Source organism: Salvelinus alpinus, chromosome 7, assembly GCF_045679555.1.
Source record: "Salvelinus alpinus chromosome 7, SLU_Salpinus.1, whole genome shotgun sequence".
Lineage (NCBI taxonomy): Eukaryota > Metazoa > Chordata > Actinopteri > Salmoniformes > Salmonidae > Salvelinus > Salvelinus alpinus.
The window spans coordinates 21,035,959-21,059,110 of NC_092092.1; the positions used below are offsets into that span (position 1 = coordinate 21,035,959).

The window sequence follows — 23,152 nt, forward strand, 5'->3', positions numbered from 1 at the left end:
GGTAGGCCGTATGATCCTGTAACCCCCGCTGCATACCGGTAGGGTAGGCCATATGATCCTGTAACCTCCAGATCTCAGAACTGTTTTGTGGTGTATTATTTTTTCAAAACCCGTTAATGTCCTCATCTTAAAGGTACCTAAAGTACAGAGTATCAAAATCCTGAGACATTTGTAAAAAAAAAAAAAGGGGGTAAGGGGGTGCAATAGCAGATACAGTTCAGCCATAAGACTCTATCACTTCTGAATTAGACATGTTCAGATCTTAAGAAGACTGTAGCTATTCGAATACAGAAATGATAGAATAACACTATTTTACCAAGATAGAGTCAGAATACATCATCAAATACATTAAGAAATGCATTATGATCTTTAGATAAATTACTGTCATCACTGAACAACGATGTGACATCATTTACTTTTTTTGTTGTTGCTTGCATTCTTACCCTACCTGCTGGCTAGACTGGCCTAAACCATACTTAGAGGGAGATGGCAAAGATGTGTTCTGATTGGTCCGTCTATATTTGTTCAGGCTTGTGATTGGATTGCAGATAGACCCTTATAGCACCAATTTCAAATGGATTTATGCAGATAGAACATTATAGTTGTATTTTTTTTTTCAAATAAAATTGGCTTTAAAAATAATATAATATTACAAACATATGAAGAACCATCTAAAGATCTATTATATGTGACTAACTCATTTCTGACTAAAATGTCAGATAGAACCTTATAGTCCCTAGGTCTCGATTTGTAGTTGAACAAGTCATTGCATGTATAGATTTTTTTTTACTTGACTTGGAAAAACTGGTGACTCGACTCCACTTGACTTGCTCTTAGAATGCACAACTTGGTATTGACTCAAGACTCAACCCGTTTGACTTGGGACTCAACGACTTGGACTTGACTCGAGACTCGACCCATTCGACTTGGTATTCGACTTGAGACTTGGACCTTATGACTTGAGACTTGCTTGTGACTGAAATAATATTGACATGGTCCCACCTCTGATGTATTGTGACTGCTGCAAAATGACTTGCCTCATTGAGGACATAACATTTTTCTGAATCTGAATTCTCATCAATTATTGCCCTGATCACCCCCTGCCCCTACCCATACCCCTGCTCCTCGCCCATACCCCTGCTCCTTGCCCATACCCATACCCCTGCCCCTCGCCCCTACCCATACCCCTGCTCCTTGCCCATACCCATACCCCTGCCCCTCGCCCCTACCCATACCCCTGCTCCTCGCCCATACCCCTGCTCCTTGCCCATACCCATACCCATACCCCTCGCCCCTACCCATACCCCTGCTCCTCGCCCATACCCCTGCTCCTTGCCCATACCCATACCCCTGCCCCTCGCCCCTACCCATACACCTACCCATACCCCTGCTCTTTGCCCATACACCTACCCATACCCCTGCTCCTCGCCCATACCCCTGCTCCTTGCCCATACCCATACCCCTACCCTTCGCCCCTGCCCCAAACCCCTGCTCCTTGCCCATACCCCTTTCTCTCGCCCCTGCCCCATGCCCCTGCTCCTCGCTCCTGCCCAAGGCAGTGCCGCCTGACCCTGGAAGTGCCCCTTGCTCATGGCGGTTTCTCTGACCTTTTTCCTCCTCTGGGCACTGCTGGAGATCTTATCTGGTGTGACCCCCAGGTCAGACAGAACCTTGGCAATTCCCCTCGCGTCCACCCCACAGTTAGGGGCCACGTTACTTTCACAGCGTCTGTGTACATTCACCTTGCAGACTGAGAAAGAGACCATGGTTACACCACATGCACATTCACCTTGCAAACAGAGAGAATCCATGCTATTGGACTGCATCACAATCTTCTTGACAAGTACCAAATGTTGTGAGAATGTACGTATGTTAGATTAGATTTCTTTATTGTTTGATTTTCACAGATATTTACTTTACGTACAAGAAAATGCACTGTGAAATGACATGGCATTGGCAAAGACCAGACATAACATCAAACATTCACATTCATGAAAAAACAAAACAAGAATGACAGCTTAAGGACTCTTACCCCTTCCTTCCACATTACATAGCTGTCCCTCCTATATTCAATCTTTTTTAATTATAATTTTTTGTTGTTGGTGGGGGGGTAGATCAGCTTTCATATTGCAGATAGATTGTAGCTTCCATCAATGTAATTGTCTGCATCATTTCCAATCTCACATATATTTTATATATATATATATATATATACACATACAGTGCATTCGTAACGTATTCAGACCCCTTGACTTTTCCACATTTTGTTATTTTACAGCCTTATTCTAAAATGGATTAAATTAAATGTTTTCTTCATCAATCAACACACAATACCCCATAACGACAAAGTGAAAACAGGTTTTTAGAAATGTTTGCAAATTAATAAAAACACAAAAATAGAAATGAGCTGACCATGAGATGTTACTACAACTTGATTGGAGTCCACCTGTGGTAAATTGGTTGGACATGATTTGGAAAGGCACACACCTGTCTATATAAGATCCCACAGTTGACAGTGCATGTCAGAGCAAAAACCAAGCCATGAGGTCGAAGGAATTGTCCGTAGAACTCCGAGACACGATTGTGTCAAGGCACAGATCTGGGGAAGGGTACTAAAACATTTCTACAGCATTGAAAGTCCCCAAGAACACAGTGGCCTGGAAGAAGTATGGAACCACCAAGACTCTGCTCTGCCAAACTGAGCAATCAGGGGAGAAGGGCCTTGGTCAGGGAGGTGACCAAGAACCCGATGGTCACTCTGACAGAGCTCTAGAATTCCTCTGTGGAGATAGGACAACCTTCCAGAAGGACAACCATCTCTGCAGCACTCCACCAATCAAGCCTTTATGGTAGAGTGGCCAGACGGAAGCCACTCCTCAGTAAAAGGTACATGACAGCCCACTTGGAGTTTGTCATTAGGCACCTAAAGGACTCTCAGGGCTGATGAAACCAAGATTGAAGTCCTTGGCGTGAACGGAAAGCGTCACGTCTGGAGGAAACCTAGCACCAACCCTATGGTGAAGCCTGGTGGTGGCAGCATCATGCTGTGGGGATATTTTTCTGCGGCAGGGACTGGGAAACTAGTCAGGATCGAGTGAAAGATGAACGGAGCAAAGTACAGAGAGATCCTTGATGAAAACCTGCTCCAGAGCACTCAGGACCTCAGACTTGGGCGAACGTTCAACTTCCAACAGGACAACGACCCAAAGCACACAGCCAAGACAACGCAGGAGAGGCTTTGGGACAAGTCTCTGAATGTCCTTGAGTAGCCCAGCCAGAACCCGTTCCTGAACCCGAACGAACTTGATCTCGAACCCGATCTCTGGAGACCTGAAAATAGCTATGCAGCGATCCTTACCATCCAACCTGACAGAGCTTGAGAGGATCTGCAGAGAAAAATGGGAGAAACTCCCCAAATACAGGTATGCCAAGCTTGTAGTGTCATACCCAAGAAGACTCGAGGCTGTAATCGCTGCCAAAGGTGCTTCAACAAAGTACAGAGTATTGGGTCTGAATACTTATGTAAATGTGATATTTCGATTTTAATTTTTTTATACATTTGCAAAAAAAAAAAAAACTTGTTTTACCTTTGTCATTATGTGGTATTGTGTGTAGACTGATGAGGTTAAAAAATGAATTCATTATAGAGTAAGGCTGTAACATAACACAATGTGGGAAAAGTCAAGGGGTCTGAATACTTTCCGAATGCACCGTATATATAAATATACATACATATACACATGCATATCCTATACTCAATCCTACACGTCCCCTTAATGTCCAAGGTCCCTGAGCGTCGCACATAATGTTATTGCACACCACTATAGTTTCAATGTCCATGATTAGTAGTGAGTAGTAGTGCATTTGTTTATATATGTCAGTGTGTGTGTGTGTGTGTGTGTGTGTGTGTGTGTGTGTGTGTGTGTGTGTGTGTGTGTGTGTGTGTGTGTGTGTGTGTGTGTGTGTTTGTGCGTTTGCCTGTGTGTGTGCTTGTGTGCTGGCATACCTTTGCATTGCAGCCCTTGTCTGAGCAGTCCCCACAGTAGTGATCCACAGTGGTCACAGAAGGTTAGGACTTTGAAGTTGTGAATACCAAACTTATGAGGCATATTAACGCTGAACCGCTGGGATCCAACCTGCAGGGGGAGACAAAGAGCACTGACGATAACACAGTCACACCCCTAGATTGATTCACCTCATAATAACTAATATGTGGAGATGCCTACCTCCTCTGGTGTAGTGTCCTCTTTGTCTTTCTTCATCCCAGCACACTTTGTGATGATGAGCTCGTGGCAGCGCTTATGGACTACACACGTGCACACTAGGAGACACCAGACAACTCAGTCATTCACTTTCATTTCAACACGTTAGTTGACTTATCACTAAAGGCCCTATTACGTATAGAGTGATAGGAATACATATTGGTGTGCAGATAGATGTCACACAGAGAAACTGTCAGTAAGGAGAGAGAAAGTAGCTATATCACCTTGACACTGGTAGCCCTGTTTCCCGATCACACCCCTGTTGAGATAGATACATAGTCTCACTGACGGTTCACTCAATGCAACATACAGTCAGATTCAAAATGGAACATTATTATGTGTGTATTATATTATCAGTGGAATTGTAAGGTATTGCTTAGAATGAAGTGAATATGTTTGGATCCAAAATAAATATTTCCTGACCCAATTTAAAACGTTTCAAACTTGCTATATTTGAAGACCCTCGCAGCTTTGTCACATTCACATACATTTTTTTCATGTTTCTGATTGAAGGCACAATCTGTTATTTCAACAGCCTGACTGTGCTTCAAGTATACTGTAATTAAAGCTATTTCTCCCTTTTCCTGTTGAAAAACAATATCCCACGTATAAATACAGTAATGTGGACACACTTGAAGGTAAAAAAATATGTTTTGAGCAGAATTTAGTTTTTTTAGACACAAGTGCAAACTTTATGTAGTCGGCCATTCAGGGAGTTGGTCAATGGTGCCCTCTGATGTCATCGGCCTCCCCCCTTGCTTGGGGGAACAATGGAGAAACAATAGAGTACCACAGTATGAGTCATAATACCCATTAAACCTAGCGGTCAAACAAGGAAATGGTTCCAATCGTTTGTCCACCATTCATTTTTCCCATAAGGGATTTTAGAAACACTTAAAATAAGGGCTGTGTTTCGTGTAGGCTTATCCTGGCGTGATGTTTTGATAATCGTGTACATTTCTCGAGGACAAGACTACTTTAATCAATATATTCACCTGTATTTACACCCCCAAAATAAATGGTAATTAGCTGCTAATGTGGCTATCATAAAGAACTACAAATGCCATGATGATCTGGACGAGACTGCCGAAAAGAGGCAATAGTAAGTATCTCTGGATTAACTATCTAAAGCTAGCTACATTTAGTATTAAATAAATTGGCTACATTTCTTTAAATGGACAATTCTGTAAACTGTCTTGCGCACATTTTAAATTGACACAATACCTGTTAGCAAAGGTGTCAGCTAGAGATGACGTGCAGGAGATTGCAGGGATTTGTAGTCTTGCATGATGTCTACTTTGATGCTAATTAGGATTTTCGAATCTGAGAGTAAATAGAGCCGAATATATTGATAAAAGTCACCTTGTCCGAGAGAGATTTACATGGTTATCAAAATGTCATGCCAGGGTAAGACTACATGAAACACAGCCCTTATTTTAAGTGTTTCTAAAATCCACAATGGATAAAATGTATGGTGGAAAACCGATTGGAACCATTTCCATGTTTGACCAATAAATGTTATGGATATTATGACACCTCCACCGTGGGGCTCTATAGAGAACAAAAGGAAAGGAAAGGCCCACCCCCCCACTAGTGCCATGTCATGAGGATACCTGGACCACCAATTGAGATGTGCCTTTTGCTAAGTAAATCAGGTTATAAATGCAGACTGGAGTGCGACTTTAATTGAAATTGAACCATTGAACAGCAGGAATTCTTACAGACTGTGCCTCTCAGTCTAATTTAATAAGTTCATCAGGTACAGTGCTAGGTGCTACATGTCAGGTTCCTGAGCCATAGCAGTGTGTTCTGCCACCTTTAGCAGAGCTGTCACTGTGGCAATGTGGCCATATTTTATGGCTGAGTCGGGGTGTGAGAGGGGGAGGAGGGGGTGGAGGGAAGATGGAGAGGCTGGGCCTGAAATAGCCACAGCTGTGTGCTAACACTCTTTATCACCTCTGTCAGGGAGACACGTCACACCATTACCCCCCTGTTACACTTATGGCAAATTTCCACCTGAGACTTACCGCAGTGTTTTACCAAAAAGGCTCAGACTTTTTTGTTTCCACCTCCATGGACCATCTCCAGTGTCTCACTGGGCAATGGCCTCAGCTGACCTGCTCTGACTTGGAGCCAAGGCCCTGGAAACTGGGTCTTTTTAGCTGGCATTTACAGAAAAATGGCTAACTGTGAACATGGGTTAACAACTTCCACGGCAAACACCTTCTCACAAAGCAACTGTCTTAATGATGCAGAGGTTGTTGATTCTGCTTTTCACAAGTCTTTTGTGTCACACTCCTGATGGAAACACAGTTCCCCAAAAATAACACTAGAGCTTACATGAACATAAACACTGACGACACAATGGTGTGGGGTAAGTCTCAGGGGGAAATGGGAGCTTCTGAAAATGCGACAGTATCCTGCAGTCAGTTAGGGACCTTTTGACAGCGACACTCTGTGTTTCAAAGTTCATCAGAGAACTGGAGGCACTTGTCAGTGAGAGAAAGACTATTGTGCACTACCATCAAGACTCATGTTGTATCAATGAGATACTGTTAAAAGTAACATCAACCTGTAGGCAGGCACTGTTCCCAGTTCAGATCAGACTCTTCTCACAGCTTTAAGACACTAGGACTCTGTGTGCTCTACAGTGATCTGTTAGGTCATAAGCCCTGGGAAGCAGGAATTGTCAGCTTGTACTACAGATGCGTGCTTGGTGCATGTAGCTTGGTGCCATCGGGGAGCAGAGAACCAGCTGGACTCTCCAGCATAAAGCTTCCACTGTCACACTGTAATGGCTAGCCTAGGGGCTTTTCCCATTGTCTCCATGGCAACACTGACAGACAAGAGCGCCGACCGTCCATGACCACGCATATAAAGTCTCTATAAGCTGACGTAGGTAGGTGTGTGTGTGTGTCTCTCACCATATACAGTATCTACAGGCTAACATAGGTAGGTGTGTGTGTGTCTCTCACCATATAAAATCTCTGCAGTGGGAGCAGTAGGTAGGCTGTCGTAGGTATGTGGCCATGAACTTGTGTCCGTTGACCTGATGGACCCTCCTTCGTACGGCACCCTGCCTCTTCCTTGGCCGCATGCGCTCCCGAAACACACGCTCCTCTGCATTCTCACTGGAGCCTGGAGCTGGAGAAACACATTATTAGCAAAACCAAGGAATCATAAGATTGTAACATGGGAAACACATGACTTCCTCTTTAATGTATCAACTGGTACACAACAGAATGCCACAAGAAGGAGGCTGATGAATTATTTCACATTGGTGAAGAGTCTGCCAGTAGTATGATTCTCCACAGTGCTACTCCAACCCCCATACAGCTGGGAGGGAATGGAACAGTCTAGTGCTACTCCAACCCCCATACAGCTGGGAGGGAATGGAACAGTCTAGTGCTACTCCAACCCCCATACAGCTGGGAGGGAATGGAACAGTCTAGTGCTACTCCAAACACCCTAGCTGGGAGGGAATGGAACAGTCTAGTGCTACTCCAAACACCCTAGCTGGGAGGGAATGGAACAGTCTAGTGCTACTCCAACCCCCATACAGCTGGGAGGGAATGGAACAATCTAGTGCTACTCCAACCCCCATACAGCTGGGAGGGAATGGAACAGTCTAGTGCTACTCCAAACACCCTAGCTGGGAGGGAATGGAACAGTCTAGTGCTACTCCAACCCCCATACAGCTGGGAGGGAATGGAACAGTCTAGTGCTACTCCAACCCCCATACAGCTGGGAGGGAATGGAACAGTCTAGTGCTACTCCAACCCCCATACAGCTGGGAGGGAATGGAACAGTCTAGTGCTACTCCAACCCCCATACAGCTGGGAGGGAATGGAACAGTCTAGTGCTACTCCAAACACCTTAAAGCTGGGAGGGAATGGAACAGTCTAGTGCTACTCCAAACACCCTAAGCTGGGAGGGAATGGAACAGTCTAGTGCTACTCCAACCCCCATACAGCTGGGAGGGAATGGAACAGTCTAGTGCTACTCCAACCCCCATACAGCTGGGAGGGAATGGAACAGTCTAGTGCTACTCCAACCCCCATACAGCTGGGAGGGAATGGAACAGTCTAGTGCTACTCCAACCCCCATACAGCTGGGAGGGAATGGAACAGTCTAGTGCTACTCCAAACACCTTAAAGCTGGGAGGGAATGGAACAGTCTAGTGCTACTCCAAACACCTTAAAGCTGGGAGGGAATGGAACAGTCTAGTGCTACTCCAACCCCCATACAGCTGGGAGGGAATGGAACAGTCTAGTGCTACTCCAACCCCCATACAGCTGGGAGGGAATGGAACAGTCTAGTGCTACTCCAAACACCATACAGCTGGGAGGGAATGGAACAGTCTAGTGCTACTCCAACCCCCATACAGCTGGGAGGGAATGGAACAGTCTAGTGCTACTCCAACCCCCATACAGCTGGGAGGGAATGGAACAGTCTAGTGCTACTCCAAACACCTTAAAGCTGGGAGGGAATGGAACAGTCTAGTGCTACTCCAAACACCTTAAAGCTGGGAGGGAATGGAACAGTCTAGTGCTACTCCAACCCCCATACAGCTGGGAGGGAATGGAACAGTCTAGTGCTACTCCAACCCCCATACAGCTGGGAGGGAATGGAACAGTCTAGTGCTACTCCAAACACCATACAGCTGGGAGGGAATGGAACAGTCTAGTGCTACTCCAACCCCCATACAGCTGGGAGGGAATGGAACAGTCTAGTGCTACTCCAACCCCCATACAGATGGGAGGGAATGGAACAGTCTAGTGCTACTCCAAACACCCTAGCTGGGAGGGAATGGAACAGTCTAGTGCTACTCCAACCCCCATACAGCTGGGAGGGAATGGAACAGTCTAGTGCTACTCCAACCCCCATACAGCTGGGAGGGAATGGAACAGTCTAGTGCTACTCCAAACACCCTAGCTGGGAGGGAATGGAACAGTCTAGTGCTACTCCAACCCCCATACAGCTGGGAGGGAATGGAACAGTCTAGTGCTACTCCAACCCCCATACAGCTGGGAGGGAATGGAACAGTCTAGTGCTACTCCAAACACCCTAGCTGGGAGGGAATGGAACAGTCTAGTGCTACTCCAAACACCTTAAAGCTGGGAGGGAATGGAACAGTCTAGTGCTACTCCAAACACCTTAAAGCTGGGAGGGAATGGAACAGTCTAGTGCTACTCCAACCCCCATACAGCTGGGAGGGAATGGAACAGTCTAGTGCTACTCCAACCCCCATACAGCTGGGAGGGAATGGAACAGTCTAGTGCTACTCCAAACACCCTAGCTGGGAGGGAATGGAACAGTCTAGTGCTACTCCAAACACCTTAAAGCTGGGAGGGAATGTCCAGTGCTGCAGGGGTGTCATTTAAGCAACAAGGCCCGAGGGGGTGTGGTATATGGCCAATATACCACGTTCTTAGGCACGACGCCTAAGAGTGTGCCTGGACACAGCCCTTAGCCGTGGTACACTACATGACCAAAAGTGGGTGGATACCTGCTTGTCGAACATCTAATTGTCACGTTCCTGACCTGTTTTCTCTTGTTTTGTATTTATTTAGTATGGTCAGGGCGTGAGTTGGGTGGGTTGTCTATGTGTTGTTTTCTATGTTGGGGTTTTGTGCGTTCGGCCTGGTATGATTCTCAATCAGAGGCAGCTGTCAATCGTTGTCCCTGATTGAGAATCATACTTAGGCAGCCGGGGTTTCACGTGTGAGTTTGTGGGTGTTTGTTCCTGTGTCAGTGTTTGTGCCACACAGGACTGTTTCGGTTTTGTCTTGGTTGTTTTGTATTTTGAAGTGTTTTGTTGACTATCATTAAATAATGAACACTAACCACTCTGCGTTTTGGTCCTCTCCTTCTGTCAGCGAGGACAGCCGTTACAGAAACACCCACCGCCAAAGGACCAAGCGGAGTGGAAAAGGACAGCAGCAGCAGCAGCGCAAAAAGGAGAATTGGACGTTTTGGACGGCAAGGGTTGCTACACATGGGAGGAGATCCTGGCTGGAAAGGATCGCCTCCCATGGGAACAGCTGGAGGCAGCTCGGAGAGCAGAGGCAACCGGAGAGAGGAACCGGCGGTATGAAGGTACGCGGCTAGCACGGAAGCCCGAGAGTCAGACCCAAACATTTCTTGGGGGGGGGCACACGCGGAGTGTGGCAAAGCCGAGTAGGAGACCTGAGCCAACTCCCCGTGCTTACCGTGGAGTGAGAGGGCGTCGTACTGGTCAGACACTGTGTTATGCGGTGGAGCGCACGGTGTCCCCAGTACGCGTGCTTAGCCCAGTGCGGGCTATTCCACCTCGCTGCACTGGTAGGGCTAGGTTGGGCATCGAGCCGGGTGTCATGAAGCCGGCCCAACGCATCTGGTCTCCAGTGCGTCTCCTCGGGCCGGCGTACATGGCACCAGCATTACAAATGGTGTCCCCGGTTCGCCAGCATAGCCCAGTGCGGGCTATTCCACCTCGCCGCACTGGCAGGGCTACGGGGACCATTCAACCTGGTAAGGTTGGGCAGGCTCGGTGCTCAAGAGCGCGTGTCCTCCTTCACGGTCCGGTAATTCCGGTGCCACCTCCACGTACCAGTCCTCCGGTGGCAGCCCCCCGCACCAGGCTGTCTCTCCATTTTCTTTCTCCAGTTGCTCCCACCTGTCCAGCGCTGTCAGAGCCTTCCTCCTCTACAGCGCAGCCAGAGTCTGAACTGCCTGCCTGCCCAGCGCTGTCTGAACTGCCTGCCTGCCCAGCGCTGTCTGAGCTGCCCGTCTGCCCCGAGCCGTCAGAACTGCCCGTCTGCCCCGAGCCGTCAGAACTGCCCGTCTGCCCCGAGCCGTCAGAGCTGCCCGTCTGTCCCGAGCCGTCAGAGCTGCCCGTCTGTCCCGAGCCGTCAGAGCTGCCCGTCTGTCCCGAGCCGTCAGAGCTGCCCGTCTGTCCCGAGCCGTCAGAGCCGTCCGCCGGACAGGAGCAGCCAGAGCCGTCCGCCAGACAGGAGCAGCCAGAGCCGTCCGCCGGACAGGAGCAGCCAGAGCCGTCCGCCGGACAGGAGCAGCCAGAGCCGTCCGCCGGACAGGAGCAGCCAGTGCCGTCCGCCGGACAGGAGCAGCCAGTGCCGTCCGCCGGACAGGAGCAGCCAGTGCCGTCCGCCGGACAGGAGCAGCCAGTGCCGTCCGCCGGACAGGAGCAGCCAGTGCCGTCCGCCGGAGAGGAGCAGCCAGTGCCGTCGGCCGGACAGGAGCAGCCAGTGCCGTCGGCCGGACAGGATCCGCCAGAGCCGTCCAGCCAGGATCCGCCAGAGCCGTCCAGCCAGGACCAGCCAGAGCTGTCCAGCCAGGACCAGCCAGAGCTGTCCAGCCAGTATCCGCCAGAGCCGGCCAGCCAGGACCCGCCAGAGCCAGCCAGCCAGGATCCGCCAGAGCCAGCCAGCCAGGATCTGCCCCTCAGTCCGGTGCTGCCCCTCAGTCCGGTGCTGCCCTTTGGTATAGTGGGATTGACATGGGGGGTGGTTGTTAGGAGGAGGCCACGGGGGCGAGTAAGGAGGCGGACAAAGACATTGTTAAGGTGGGGTCCACGTCCCGCGCCAGAGCCGCCACCGCGGACAGACGCCCACCCAGACCCTCCCCTAGAGTTTTAGGGGGTGCGCCCGGAGTTCGCACCTTGAGGGGGGGGGGGGTTATGTCACGTTCCTGACCTGTTTTCTCTTGTTTTGTATTTATTTAGTATGGTCAGGGCGTGAGTTGGGTGGGTTGTCTATGTGTTGTTTTCTATGTTGGGGTTTTGTGCGTTCGGCCTGGTATGATTCTCAATCAGAGGCAGCTGTCAATCGTTGTCCCTGATTGAGAATCATACTTAGGCAGCCGGGGTTTCACGTGTGTGTTTGTGGGTGTTTGTTCCTGTGTCAGTGTTTGTGCCACACAGGACTGTTTCGGTTTTGTCTTGGTTGTTTTGTATTTTGAAGTGTTTTGTTGACTTTCATTAAATAATGAACACTAACCACTCTGCGTTTTGGTCCTCTCCTTCTGTCAGCGAGGACAGCCGTTACACTAATTCCAAAATCATGGGCTTGAATATGGAGTTGGTCCCCCCTTTGCTGCTATAACAGCCTCCACTCTTCTGGGAAGGCTTTCCACTAGATGTTGGAACATTGTTGAGGGGACTTGCTTCCATTCAGCCACAAGAGCAGGTCGGGCACTGATGTTGGGCGACTAGGCCTGGCTCGCAGTCAGCGATTCAATTCATCCCAAAGGTGTTCGATGGGTTTGAGGTCAGGGCTCTGTGCAGGCCAGTCAAGTTCTTACACACCGATCTCGACAAACCATTTTTGTATGAACCTCGCTTTGTACACAGGGGCATTGTCATGCTGAAACAGGAAAGGGCCTCTCCCAAACTGTTGCCACAAAGTTGGAAGCACAAAATTGTCTACAATGTCATTGTATGCTGTAGAGTTAATATTTCCCTTCACTGGAACTAAGGGGCCTAGCCAGAACCATAAAAAACAGTCCCAGACCATTATTCCTCCTCCACCAAACTTTACAGTTGCCACTATGCATTGGTGCAGGTAGCGTTCCCCTGGCATCCGTCAAACCTAGATTCATTCGTCGGACTGCCAGATGGTGAAGCGTGATTCATCACTCCAGTGAGCTTTACACCACTCCAGCCGACGCTTGGCATTGTGCATGGTGATCTTAGGCTTGTGTTCGGCTGCTCGGCCATGGAAACCCAATTCATGAAGCTCCCGACAAAAAGTTATTGTGGTGACGTTGCTTCCAGAGGCAGTTTTGCAACAATTTTTACATACTACGTGCTTCAGCAGTCAGCGGTCCCGTTCTGTTAGCTTGTGTGGCCTAATACTTCGTGGCTGAGCAGTTGTTGCCCCTAGACGTTTCCACTTCACAATAACAGCACTTACAGTTGACCGGGGCAGCTCGAGCAGGGCAGACATTTTACGAACTGACTTGTTGGTAAGGTGGCACTATGACGGTGCCACGTTGAAAGTCACTGAGCTCTTCAGTAAGGCTATTCTACTGCCAATGTTTGTCTATGGAGTTTGCATGGCTGTGTGCTCGATTTTATACACCTGTCATCAACGGTGTGGCTGAAATAGCCGAATCCACTAATTTGAAGGGGTGTCCACATACTTTTGTACATATAGTGCATTTGGAAAGTATTCAGACCCTTTGACTTTTTCCACATTTTGTTACGTTACAGCCTTATTCTAAAATGTATTAAAAAAACATTTCTCAGCAATCTACACACTATACCGCATAATGATGAAGTAAAAACAGGTTTTTAGACATTTTTGCAAATGTATTAAATATAACAGAAATACCTTATTTACATAAGTATTCAGACTCTTCGCTATGAGACTCGAAATTGAGTTCAGGTGCATCCTGTTTCCATTGATTCTCCTTGAGATGTTTCTACAACCTGATTGGAGTCCACCTGTGGTAAATGATTGGACATGATTTGGAAAAGCACACACCTGTCTATATAAGGTCCCACAGTTGACAGTGCCAGTTGACAGTTGTCAGAGCAAAAACCAAGCTATGAGGTCGAAGGAATTGTCCGTAGAGCTCCGAGACAGGATTGTGTCAGGGCACAGATCTGGGAAAGGGTACCAAAACATTTCTGCAGCATTGAAGGTCCCCAAGAACACAGTGGCCTCCATCATTCTTAAATGGAATAAGTTTGGAACCACCAAGACTCTTCCTACAGCTGGCCGCACGACCAAACTGAGCAATCGGGAGTAAGGGCCTTGGTCAGGGAGGTGACCAAGAACCCGATGTTCACTCTGACAGAGCACTAGAGTTCCTCTGTGGAGATGGGAGAAGCTTCCAGAAGGACAATCATCTCTGCAGCACTCCATTAATCAGGCCTTTATGGTAGAGTGGCCAGACGGAAGCACTCCTTAATAAAAGGCATATGACAGCCCGCTTGGAGTTTGCCAAAAGGCACCTAAAGACTCTCAGACCATGAGAAACAATACTCTCTGGTCTGATGAAACCAAGATCCACCTCTTTGACCTGAATGCCAAGTATCACCTCTGGAGGAAACCTGGCACCAACCCTATGGTGAAGCATGGTGGTGGCAGCATCATACGGTGGGGATGTTTTTCAGCGGCAGGGACTGTGAGACTAGTCAGGATCGAGGGAAAGATGAACGTAGCAAAGTACAGAAAGATCCTTGATGAAAACCTGCTCCAGAGCACTCAGGACCTCAGACTGGGGTGAAGGTTCACCTTCTAACAGAACAACGACCCTAAGCACACAGCTAAGACAACGCAGGATTGGCTTCAGGACAAGTCCCTGAATGTCCTTGAGTGGCCCAGCCAGAGCCCGGACTTGAACCCGATCAAACATCTCTGGAGAGACCTAAAAATAGTTGTGCAGCGATGCTCCCCATCCAACCTGACAGAGCTTGAGAGGATCTGCAGAGAAGAATGGGAGAAACTCCCCAAATACAGGTTCGGCAAGCTTGTAGCGTCATAACAAAGAAGACTCAAGGCTGTGTATCTGAATACTTATGTAAATGTGATATTTCAGTTTTCTATATTTTATAAATTAGCAAACATTTAAAAAATCCTGGTTTTGCTTTGTCATTATGGGGTATTGTGTGCAGACTGGTGAGGGAAAAACTATTTAATCAATTTTAGAATAAGGCTGTAACCTAAAGTCAAGGGGTCTGAATACTTTCCGAATGCACTGTATAGTGTATATTGACAATATATCACAACCCCTGAGGTGCCTTATTGCTATTATAAATTGGTTACCAACGTAATTAGAGCAATAAAATAACAGTTTTGTCATACCCATGATATATCACGGCTGTCAGCCAATCAGCATTCAGGGATCGAAGCACCCAGTTTATAATTACACATGACTACCTCTAGATGGTGGTACTTCCGCAGAGGTGAATAAACACAGATAATTCCCTCAACGCTATGCAGACGCTGGAGAGGTGATTAACAGGCTTGTCTCACACGCGCACACACACGCGCACACACACACACACACACACACACACACACACACACACACACACACACACACACACACACACACACACACACACACACACACACACACACACACACACACACACACACACACACACACACACACACACACACACACACACACACACACACACGCACACACACGCACACACACACACAGAAAACTTGTAATCAAACATTTGTCTCGTCCGGATAGGATTGCCTATATGCTACCTAGCTAACCAGTGACTGATTCAACCTTAACTAAGAAGAATGCAGGATATGACATGCTGGTGATTGAGCTCTCTCCCAGTGTCCCAGTGTGAGTGTGTATGTAGTGTACTGTAGCTGCTGAGGTCTGGATCAATGGATTGACGGTGTAGGCTGTGACACAGAGCAACCATATTGGAGACCTGTCAGCCCTACTCACCAGGGCAGCAGACAAGGTCACTCAGAGAGCTGCACAGGAGAGAGCTGCACCCCTCTCTCTCTCTCTCTCTCTCTCTCTCTCTCTCTCTGTCTCTCTCTCTCTCTCTCTCTCTCTCTCTCTCTCTCTCTCTCTCTCTCTCTCTCTCTCTCTCTCTCTCTCTCTCTCTTACACAGCTTCACACATTTACTGTATGCACACAGCACATACTTGTACATGGACACACGCACACGCACACGCACGCACACACACACACACACACACACACACACACACACACACACACACACACACACACACACACACACACACATGGTCTGGTAGGTGACAGCCCCCTGCCACATGGTCTGGTAGGTGACAACCCCCTGCCAACATGGTCTGGTAGGTGACAACCCCCTGCCACATGGTCTGGTAGGTGACAACCCCCTGCCACATGGTCTGGTAGGTGACAACCCCCTGCCACATGGTCTGGTAGGTGACAACCCCCTGCCACACAGTTCTTTTCAGATAACCTAAAGGTCTAGTGGTTCACTCTGACCCAGAAAAAAACACTGAGTGAAAGCAGTGGGATCTAGGTCCATATGAGGGATTCACTGTCAGACAGACACAACCCTAAGGTGTCGGCACAGTGCTGGTTGTATTACTGCTGAGTAAGACCCCAGGTCTGCATGCCCCCCTGCACACAATACACTGACTGGCACATTTTGGTTTCTGGGGTCAACTGAGGCTGTGTGCAATTTTACCTGTAACTGGGAGCAACAGCTGCGCCTCAATGAAGTCATGTCCATTGTTGAAAAAATATCTCTCTCCCCTCAGTGTGCCAGGGTGTTGTATCATATATGACCACTGTGTGGAGCTGCAAGATCAGGCCTTGTATCCCTGTCTGTCTGTCTGTCTGTCTGTCTGTCTGTCTGTCTGTCTGTCTGTCTGTCTGTCTGTCTGTCTGTCTGTCTGTCTGTCTGTCTGTCTGTCTGTCTGTCTGTCTGTCTGTCTGCCTGCCTGCCTGTCTGCCTGCCTGCCTGTCTGCCTGCCTGCCTGTCTGTCTGTCTGTCTGTCTGTCTGCCTGCCTGTCTGTCTGTCTGTCTGTCTGTCTGTCTGTCTGCCTAACCCTAACCTAATTTGATTTAGTCAAAATTGACCCCTAAAGCTAATCAATCACACACTCCTCTCCTCACTTAACTCTATACAGCACAGAGAGAGAGAGAGAGAGAGAGAGAGAGAGAGAGAGAGAGAGAGAGAGAGAGAGACAGGGAGAGAGAGAGAGAGAGAGACAGAGAGAGAGAGAGAGACAGAGAGAGAGAGAGAGACAGAGAGAGAGAGAGAGAGAGAGAGAGAGAGAGAGAGAGAGAGAGAGAGAGAGAGAGCGAGAGAGAGAGAGAGAGAGAGAGAGAGAGAGAGAGAGAGAGAGAGAGAGAGAGAGAGAGAGAGAGAGAGAGAGAGAGAGAGAGAGAGAGACTACCCACAAAATGAGGTGGAAACTGAGCTGCACTTCCTAACCTCCTGCCAAATGTATGACCATATTAGAGACACATATTTCCCTCAGATTACACAGACCCACAAAGAATTCTAAAACAAATCCAATTTTGATAAACTCCCATATCTACTGGGTGAAATACCACAGTGTGCCATCACAGCAGCAATATGTGTGACCTGTTGCCACTAGAAAAGGGCTACCAGTGAAGAACAAACCTATATGTATTTGTATTTATTTTCCCTTTTGTACTTTAACTATTTGCACTTTAACTGTCATTACAACATTGTATAGAGACATAATATGACATTTGAAATGTCTTTATTCTTTTAGAACTTTTGTTAGTGTAATGTTAACTGTTAATTTTGTATTGTTAATTTCACTTTTGTTTATTGTATTATCTATTTCACTTGCTTTGCCAATGTAAACATTTTTCCCATGCCAATAAAGCCCCTTAAATTGAAATTGAATTGAGATACAACCAACCTCTAGCAGAGAAGTAGAGGAGAAAAGGAAAGAACGTGAGAGTAGGAACAGAAAACAGAGCAGCTATACACCACCGTTCAAAAGTTTGGGGTCACTTAGAAATGTCCTTGTTTTTGAAAGAAAAGCCTTTTTTGTCCATTAAAATAACATAAAATTGATCAGAAATACAGTGTAGACATTGTTAATGTTGTAAATGACTATTGTAGCTGGAAACGGCAGATCTTTTTATGGAATATCTACATAGGCGTACAGAGGCCTATTATCAGCAACCATCACTCCTGTGTTCCAATGGCACGTTGTGTTAGCTAATCCAAGTTTATCATTTTAAAAGGCTAATTGATCATTAGAAAATGATCAGCATTTGTGCGTTCGATTACAGGGTAAAAATAGAAACAAAGAACTTTCTTCTGAAACTCGTCAGTCTATTCTTGTTCTGAGAAATGAAGGCTATTCCATGTGAGAAATTGCCAAGAAACTGAAGATCTTATTAGCTAACACAGCGTGCCATTGGCTAACACAACGTGCCATTGGCTAACACAGCGTGCCATTGGCTAACACAACGTGCCATTGGCTAACACAGCGTGCCATTGGCTAACACAACGTGCCATTGGAAAACAGGAGTGTTTTTTTATATTTCTCTCAAAAACAAGGACATTTCTAAGTGACCCCAAACTTTTGAACGGTAGTGTACGTTTACACACACAGGGATGTGCACACACAGGGGCACGCTCACACGCACACACAGGCACACACACACACAGGCACACACACACACAGGCACACACACACACGCACGCACGCACGCACGCACACACACACACACACACACACACACACACACACACACACACACACACACACACACACACACACACACACACACACACACACACACACACACACACACACACACACAGTAAAATCAATGGAGTTAATCTCAAGAGCATGGAAAATCTGTTCTTGGAGAGAGTGGTGCAGGCAGGAGTGAGAATTTCCACCGACCTGACACACCCACTGAACCAAGAGTACCAGCTCCTACCATCAGCCTGTCCATACAGAGACCTTCTGTACAAAACCGCCAGAGCCCAGAAATCATTCGTCCGCACTAGTATAAGTCAATTTGAATTTACAAACTGTGAACTGTATCAACGTGTTACCTGCTGTAGTTATTGCTTGTGGTTTATGTACTTATGTACTTATGTGGCGATGCTGTGCTGTGGTTTGTTGAGATACAAGACAAATTTACTGAAAAAAACACAATAGAATGATAATAATAATAATATTATTGTTATTCATGTACACTACATGACCAACAGTATGTAGACATCTGCTCGTCGAACATTTCGTTCCAAAATCATGGGCCTTAACATGGAGTTGGTCCACCCTGCTGCTATAACAGCCTCCACTATTCTGGGAAGGCTTTCCACTGGATGTTGGAACATTGTTGCAGGGACTTGCTTCCATTCAGCCACAAGAGCATTAGTGAGGTCGGGCACTGATGTTGGGCTGCTTAGGCCTGACTCGCAGTCGGCGTTCCAATTCATCCCAAAGGTGTTCGATGGGTTTGAGGTCAGGGCTCTGTGCAGGCCAGTCAAGTTCTTACACACCGATCTCAACCATTTCTGTATGGACCTCGCTTTGTGCATGGGGGCATTGTCATACTGAAACAAGAAAGGGCCTCTCCCAAAACTGTTGCCACAAAGTTGGAAGCACAAAATTGTCTACAATGTCATTGTATGCTGTAGAGTTAAGATTTCCCTTCAATGGAACTAAGGGGCCCAGCCCAAACCATGAAAAACAGTCCCAGACCATTACTCCTCCTCCACCAAACTTTACAGTTGGCACTATGCATTGGTGCAGGTATCCGTCTCCTGGCATCCGTCAAACTAAGATTCATCCATCAGACTGCCAGATGGTGAAGCATGATTCATCACTCCAGAGAACGCATTTCCATTGCTTCAGCGATGTCATTTACAAAATAGCCTCCAACACTCTACTCAACAAATTGGATGCAGTCTATCACAGTGCCATCCGTTTTGTCACCAAAGCCCCATATACTACCCACCACTGCGACCTGTATGATCTCGTTGGCTGGCCCTCGCTTCATACTCGTCGCCAAACCCACTGGCTCCAGGTCATCTACAATTCTCTGCTAGGTAAAGCCCCGCATTATCTCAGCTCACTGGTCACCATAGCAGCACCCACTCGTAGCATGCGCTCCAGCAGGTATATCTCACTGGTCACCCCCAAAGGCAATTCTTCCTTTGGCCGCCTCTCCTTCCAGTTCTCTGCTGCCAATGACTGGAACGAACTGTAAAAATCTCTGAAGCTGGAGACTCTTACCTCCCTCCTAGCTTTAAGCACCAGCTGTCAGAGCAGCTCACAGATCACTGCACCTGTACATAGCTCATCTGTAAATAGCCCATCCAATCTACCTCATCTCCATACTGTATTTATTTATTTATCTTGCTCCTTTGCACCCCAGTATCTCTACTTGCACATTCATCTTCTGCACATCCTACCATTCCAGTGTTTAATTGCTATATTGTAATTACTTTGCCACCATGGCCTACTTATTGCCTTACCTCTCTTATCCTACCTCATTTGCACATGCTGTATATAGATTTTTCTACTGTATTATTGATTGTATGTTTGTTTATTCCATGTGTAACTCTGTGTTGTATGTGTCGAACTGCTTTGCTTTATCTTGGCCAGGTCGCAGTTGCAAATGAGAACTTGTTCTCAACTTGCCTACCTGGTTAAATAAAGGTGAAATAAAATAAAATTAAAATAAATTGCTCGAGAGTCCAATGGCGGCGAGTTTTACACCACTCCAGCCAACGCTTGGCATTGCGCATGGTGATCTTAGTCTTGTGTGTGGCTGCTCAGCCATGGAAACCCATTTCATGAAGCTCTCGACGAACAGTTATTGTGCTGACATTGCTCCCAGAGGCAGTTTGGATCTCGGTAGTGAGTGTTGCAACTGAGGACAGATGATTTTTTACGCGCTACGTGCTTCAGTAGTCCAGTTCTGTGAGCTTGTGTGGCCTACCACTTCAAGGCTGAGCCATTGTTGTCCCTAGACATTTCCACTTTACAATAACAGCGCTTACAGTTGACCGGGGCAGCTCTAGCAGGGCAGAAATATGACCAACTGACTTGTTGGAAAGGTGGCCAAGTTAAAAGTCACTGAGCTCTTCATTAAGGCCATTCTACTGCCAATGTTTGTCCATGGAGATTGCATGGCTGTGTGCTCAATGTTATACACCTGTCAGCAACGGGTGTGGCTGAAATAGACTAATCCACTAATTTGAAGGATCCACATACTTTTGTATATATACTGTAAGTGTTCAACACCATTCCCCTCTACAGTGTCTCTTGCTAGGCCCTTCCTCACTCTGCAGGCATGATGATTCAACTCCAGAGATGAGAAACCAACCCTCAGACATACTGCGCCACACGCCCCTGCTCTCATTCTCACCCCCACGGTGTGAATGTGTGCGCCTATGTGTAGGTGTGCATGCGTGTGTGCCTGTATCAGCATGTGCGTGTGTGTGAGCATGTGCGCGCATGCCGGTGTGTAGTGTGCCGGTGTGTAGTGTGCCGGTGAGTGTGTGTGTGTGTGTGTGTGTGTGTGTGTGTGTGTGTGTGTGTGTGTGTGTGTGTGTGTGTGTGTGTGTGTGTGTGTGTGTGTGTGTGTGTGTGCGTGTGTGTGTCGACGTCACCGTGGGTGTGTGTCAGGCTGTGTGTGTGTGAGTGTGTGTGTCACCGAGCATGTGTGTGTGTTTGCGCCTGTGTGTGTGTTTGTGAATTTGTCTGTTTGTGGACCTGAACATTCCCAGCTCAGTCTATCTGTGACAGTTGTCCCATCTGTAGCCTTTGGCCAGACAGAAGGATGATCAGGGAGGCTGTGGAGGGGATGACTTAGTGGATTACTTTGTGGATGACTTATTGCAGGGATGGGCGGGGGGGGGGGCTGATTGGTGTCACACTTTTGGCCCAGCCCCAGCTAACACGCCTGATTCCAATAATCAACTAATCATGATCTTCAGTTTAGAATGTAATTAGTTCTATCAGCAGTGTTTGCTAGGGATGAAGGGAAAGTGTAACACCACTCTGGACTGGAGTTGCCGACCCCTGACTTAGTGGATGACTTAGTGGGTAGGGATGGATGAAATCAGACCTTATCCAGAGGAGTGGATGACTTAGTGGGTAGGGATGGATGAAATCAGACCTTATCCAGAGGAGTGGATGACTTAGTGGGTAGGGATGGATGACATCAGAACTTATCCAGAGGAGTGGATGACTTAGTGGGTAGGGATGGATGAAATCAGACCTTATCCAGAGGAGTGGATGACTTAGTGGGTAGGGATGGATTACATCAGACCTTATCCAGAGGAGTGGATGACTTAGTGGGTAGGGATGGATTACATCAGAACTTATCCAGAGGAGTGGATGACTTAGTGGGTAGGGATGGATGAATCAGACCTTATCCAGAGGAGTGGATGACTTAGTGGGTAGGGATGGATGACATCAGAACTTATCCAGAGGAGTGGATGACTTCGTGGGTAGGGATGGATGAATCAGACCTTATCCAGAGGAGTGGATGACTTAGTGGGTAGGGATGGATGAATCAGACCTTATCCAGAGGAGTGGATGACTTAGTGGGTAGGGATGGATGAAATCAGACCTTATCCAGAGGAGTGGATGACTTAGTGGGTAGGGATGGATGAATCAGACCTTATCCAGAGGAGTGGATGACTTAGTGGGTAGGGATGGATGAATCAGACCTTATCCAGAGGAGTGGATGACTTAGTGGGTAGGGATGGATGAAATCAGACCTTATCCAGAGGAGTGGATGACTTAGTGGGTAGGGATGGATGACATCAGAACTTATCCAGAGGAGTGGATGACTTAGTGGGTAGGGATGGATGAATCAGACCTTATCCAGAGGAGTGGATGACTTAGTGGGTAGGGATGGATGACATCAGAACTTATCCAGAGGAGTGGATGACTTAGTGGGTAGGGATGGATGAATCAGACCTTATCCAGAGGAGTGGATGACTTCGTGGGTAGGGATGGATGAATCAGACCTTATCCAGAGGAGTGGATGACTTCGTGGGTAGGGATGGATGAATCAGACCTTATCCAGAGGAGTAATAAGCAATACATCACATCTAGGTGGTGGGTTAAAGCATCGTATCTGCTTTAGTTTACGAGATTATCAGTCCCTGGCGAGGGAGGAGCTGGTTTTTACATATTGTTATTTATTTATTCTTAACAAATTTCCGTTTTTGTTGTCAATTCTCGCAATAAAAAAAAGACGTACTTATATGTTTGCTAGCTGGACAGGCAAATGATGCCAAGTACTAAATAAAGAACCAATTGAAATTCGGCAGCTAAGATGACGACTCACACAGTACAAAAGGATTTAATATCTTTCTGAGTTTTCTCTGATGTTTGTGGAACCACCTGCAACTGGACATGGACATTTATAAGATACCTGTTT

General features: G+C 47.2%; 1 protein-coding gene across 1 annotated transcript in view; it reads right to left on the reverse strand.

Annotated features, from left to right (window-relative positions):
- LOC139580562 (protein kinase C epsilon type-like) overlaps positions 1 to 23,152 on the reverse strand; it is a 168,899-nt gene that overhangs the window by 83,055 nt on the left and 62,692 nt on the right. The window contains exons 3-7 of the mRNA XM_071409388.1: positions 7,238 to 7,406; positions 4,487 to 4,521; positions 4,227 to 4,321; positions 4,007 to 4,136; positions 1,608 to 1,750 (exon numbers count right to left, since the gene is read on the reverse strand). Of these exons, the coding sequence (XP_071265489.1) occupies positions 1,608 to 1,750; positions 4,007 to 4,136; positions 4,227 to 4,321; positions 4,487 to 4,521; positions 7,238 to 7,406 (572 nt within the window). The remainder of the gene's footprint in view (positions 1 to 1,607; positions 1,751 to 4,006; positions 4,137 to 4,226; positions 4,322 to 4,486; positions 4,522 to 7,237; positions 7,407 to 23,152) is intronic.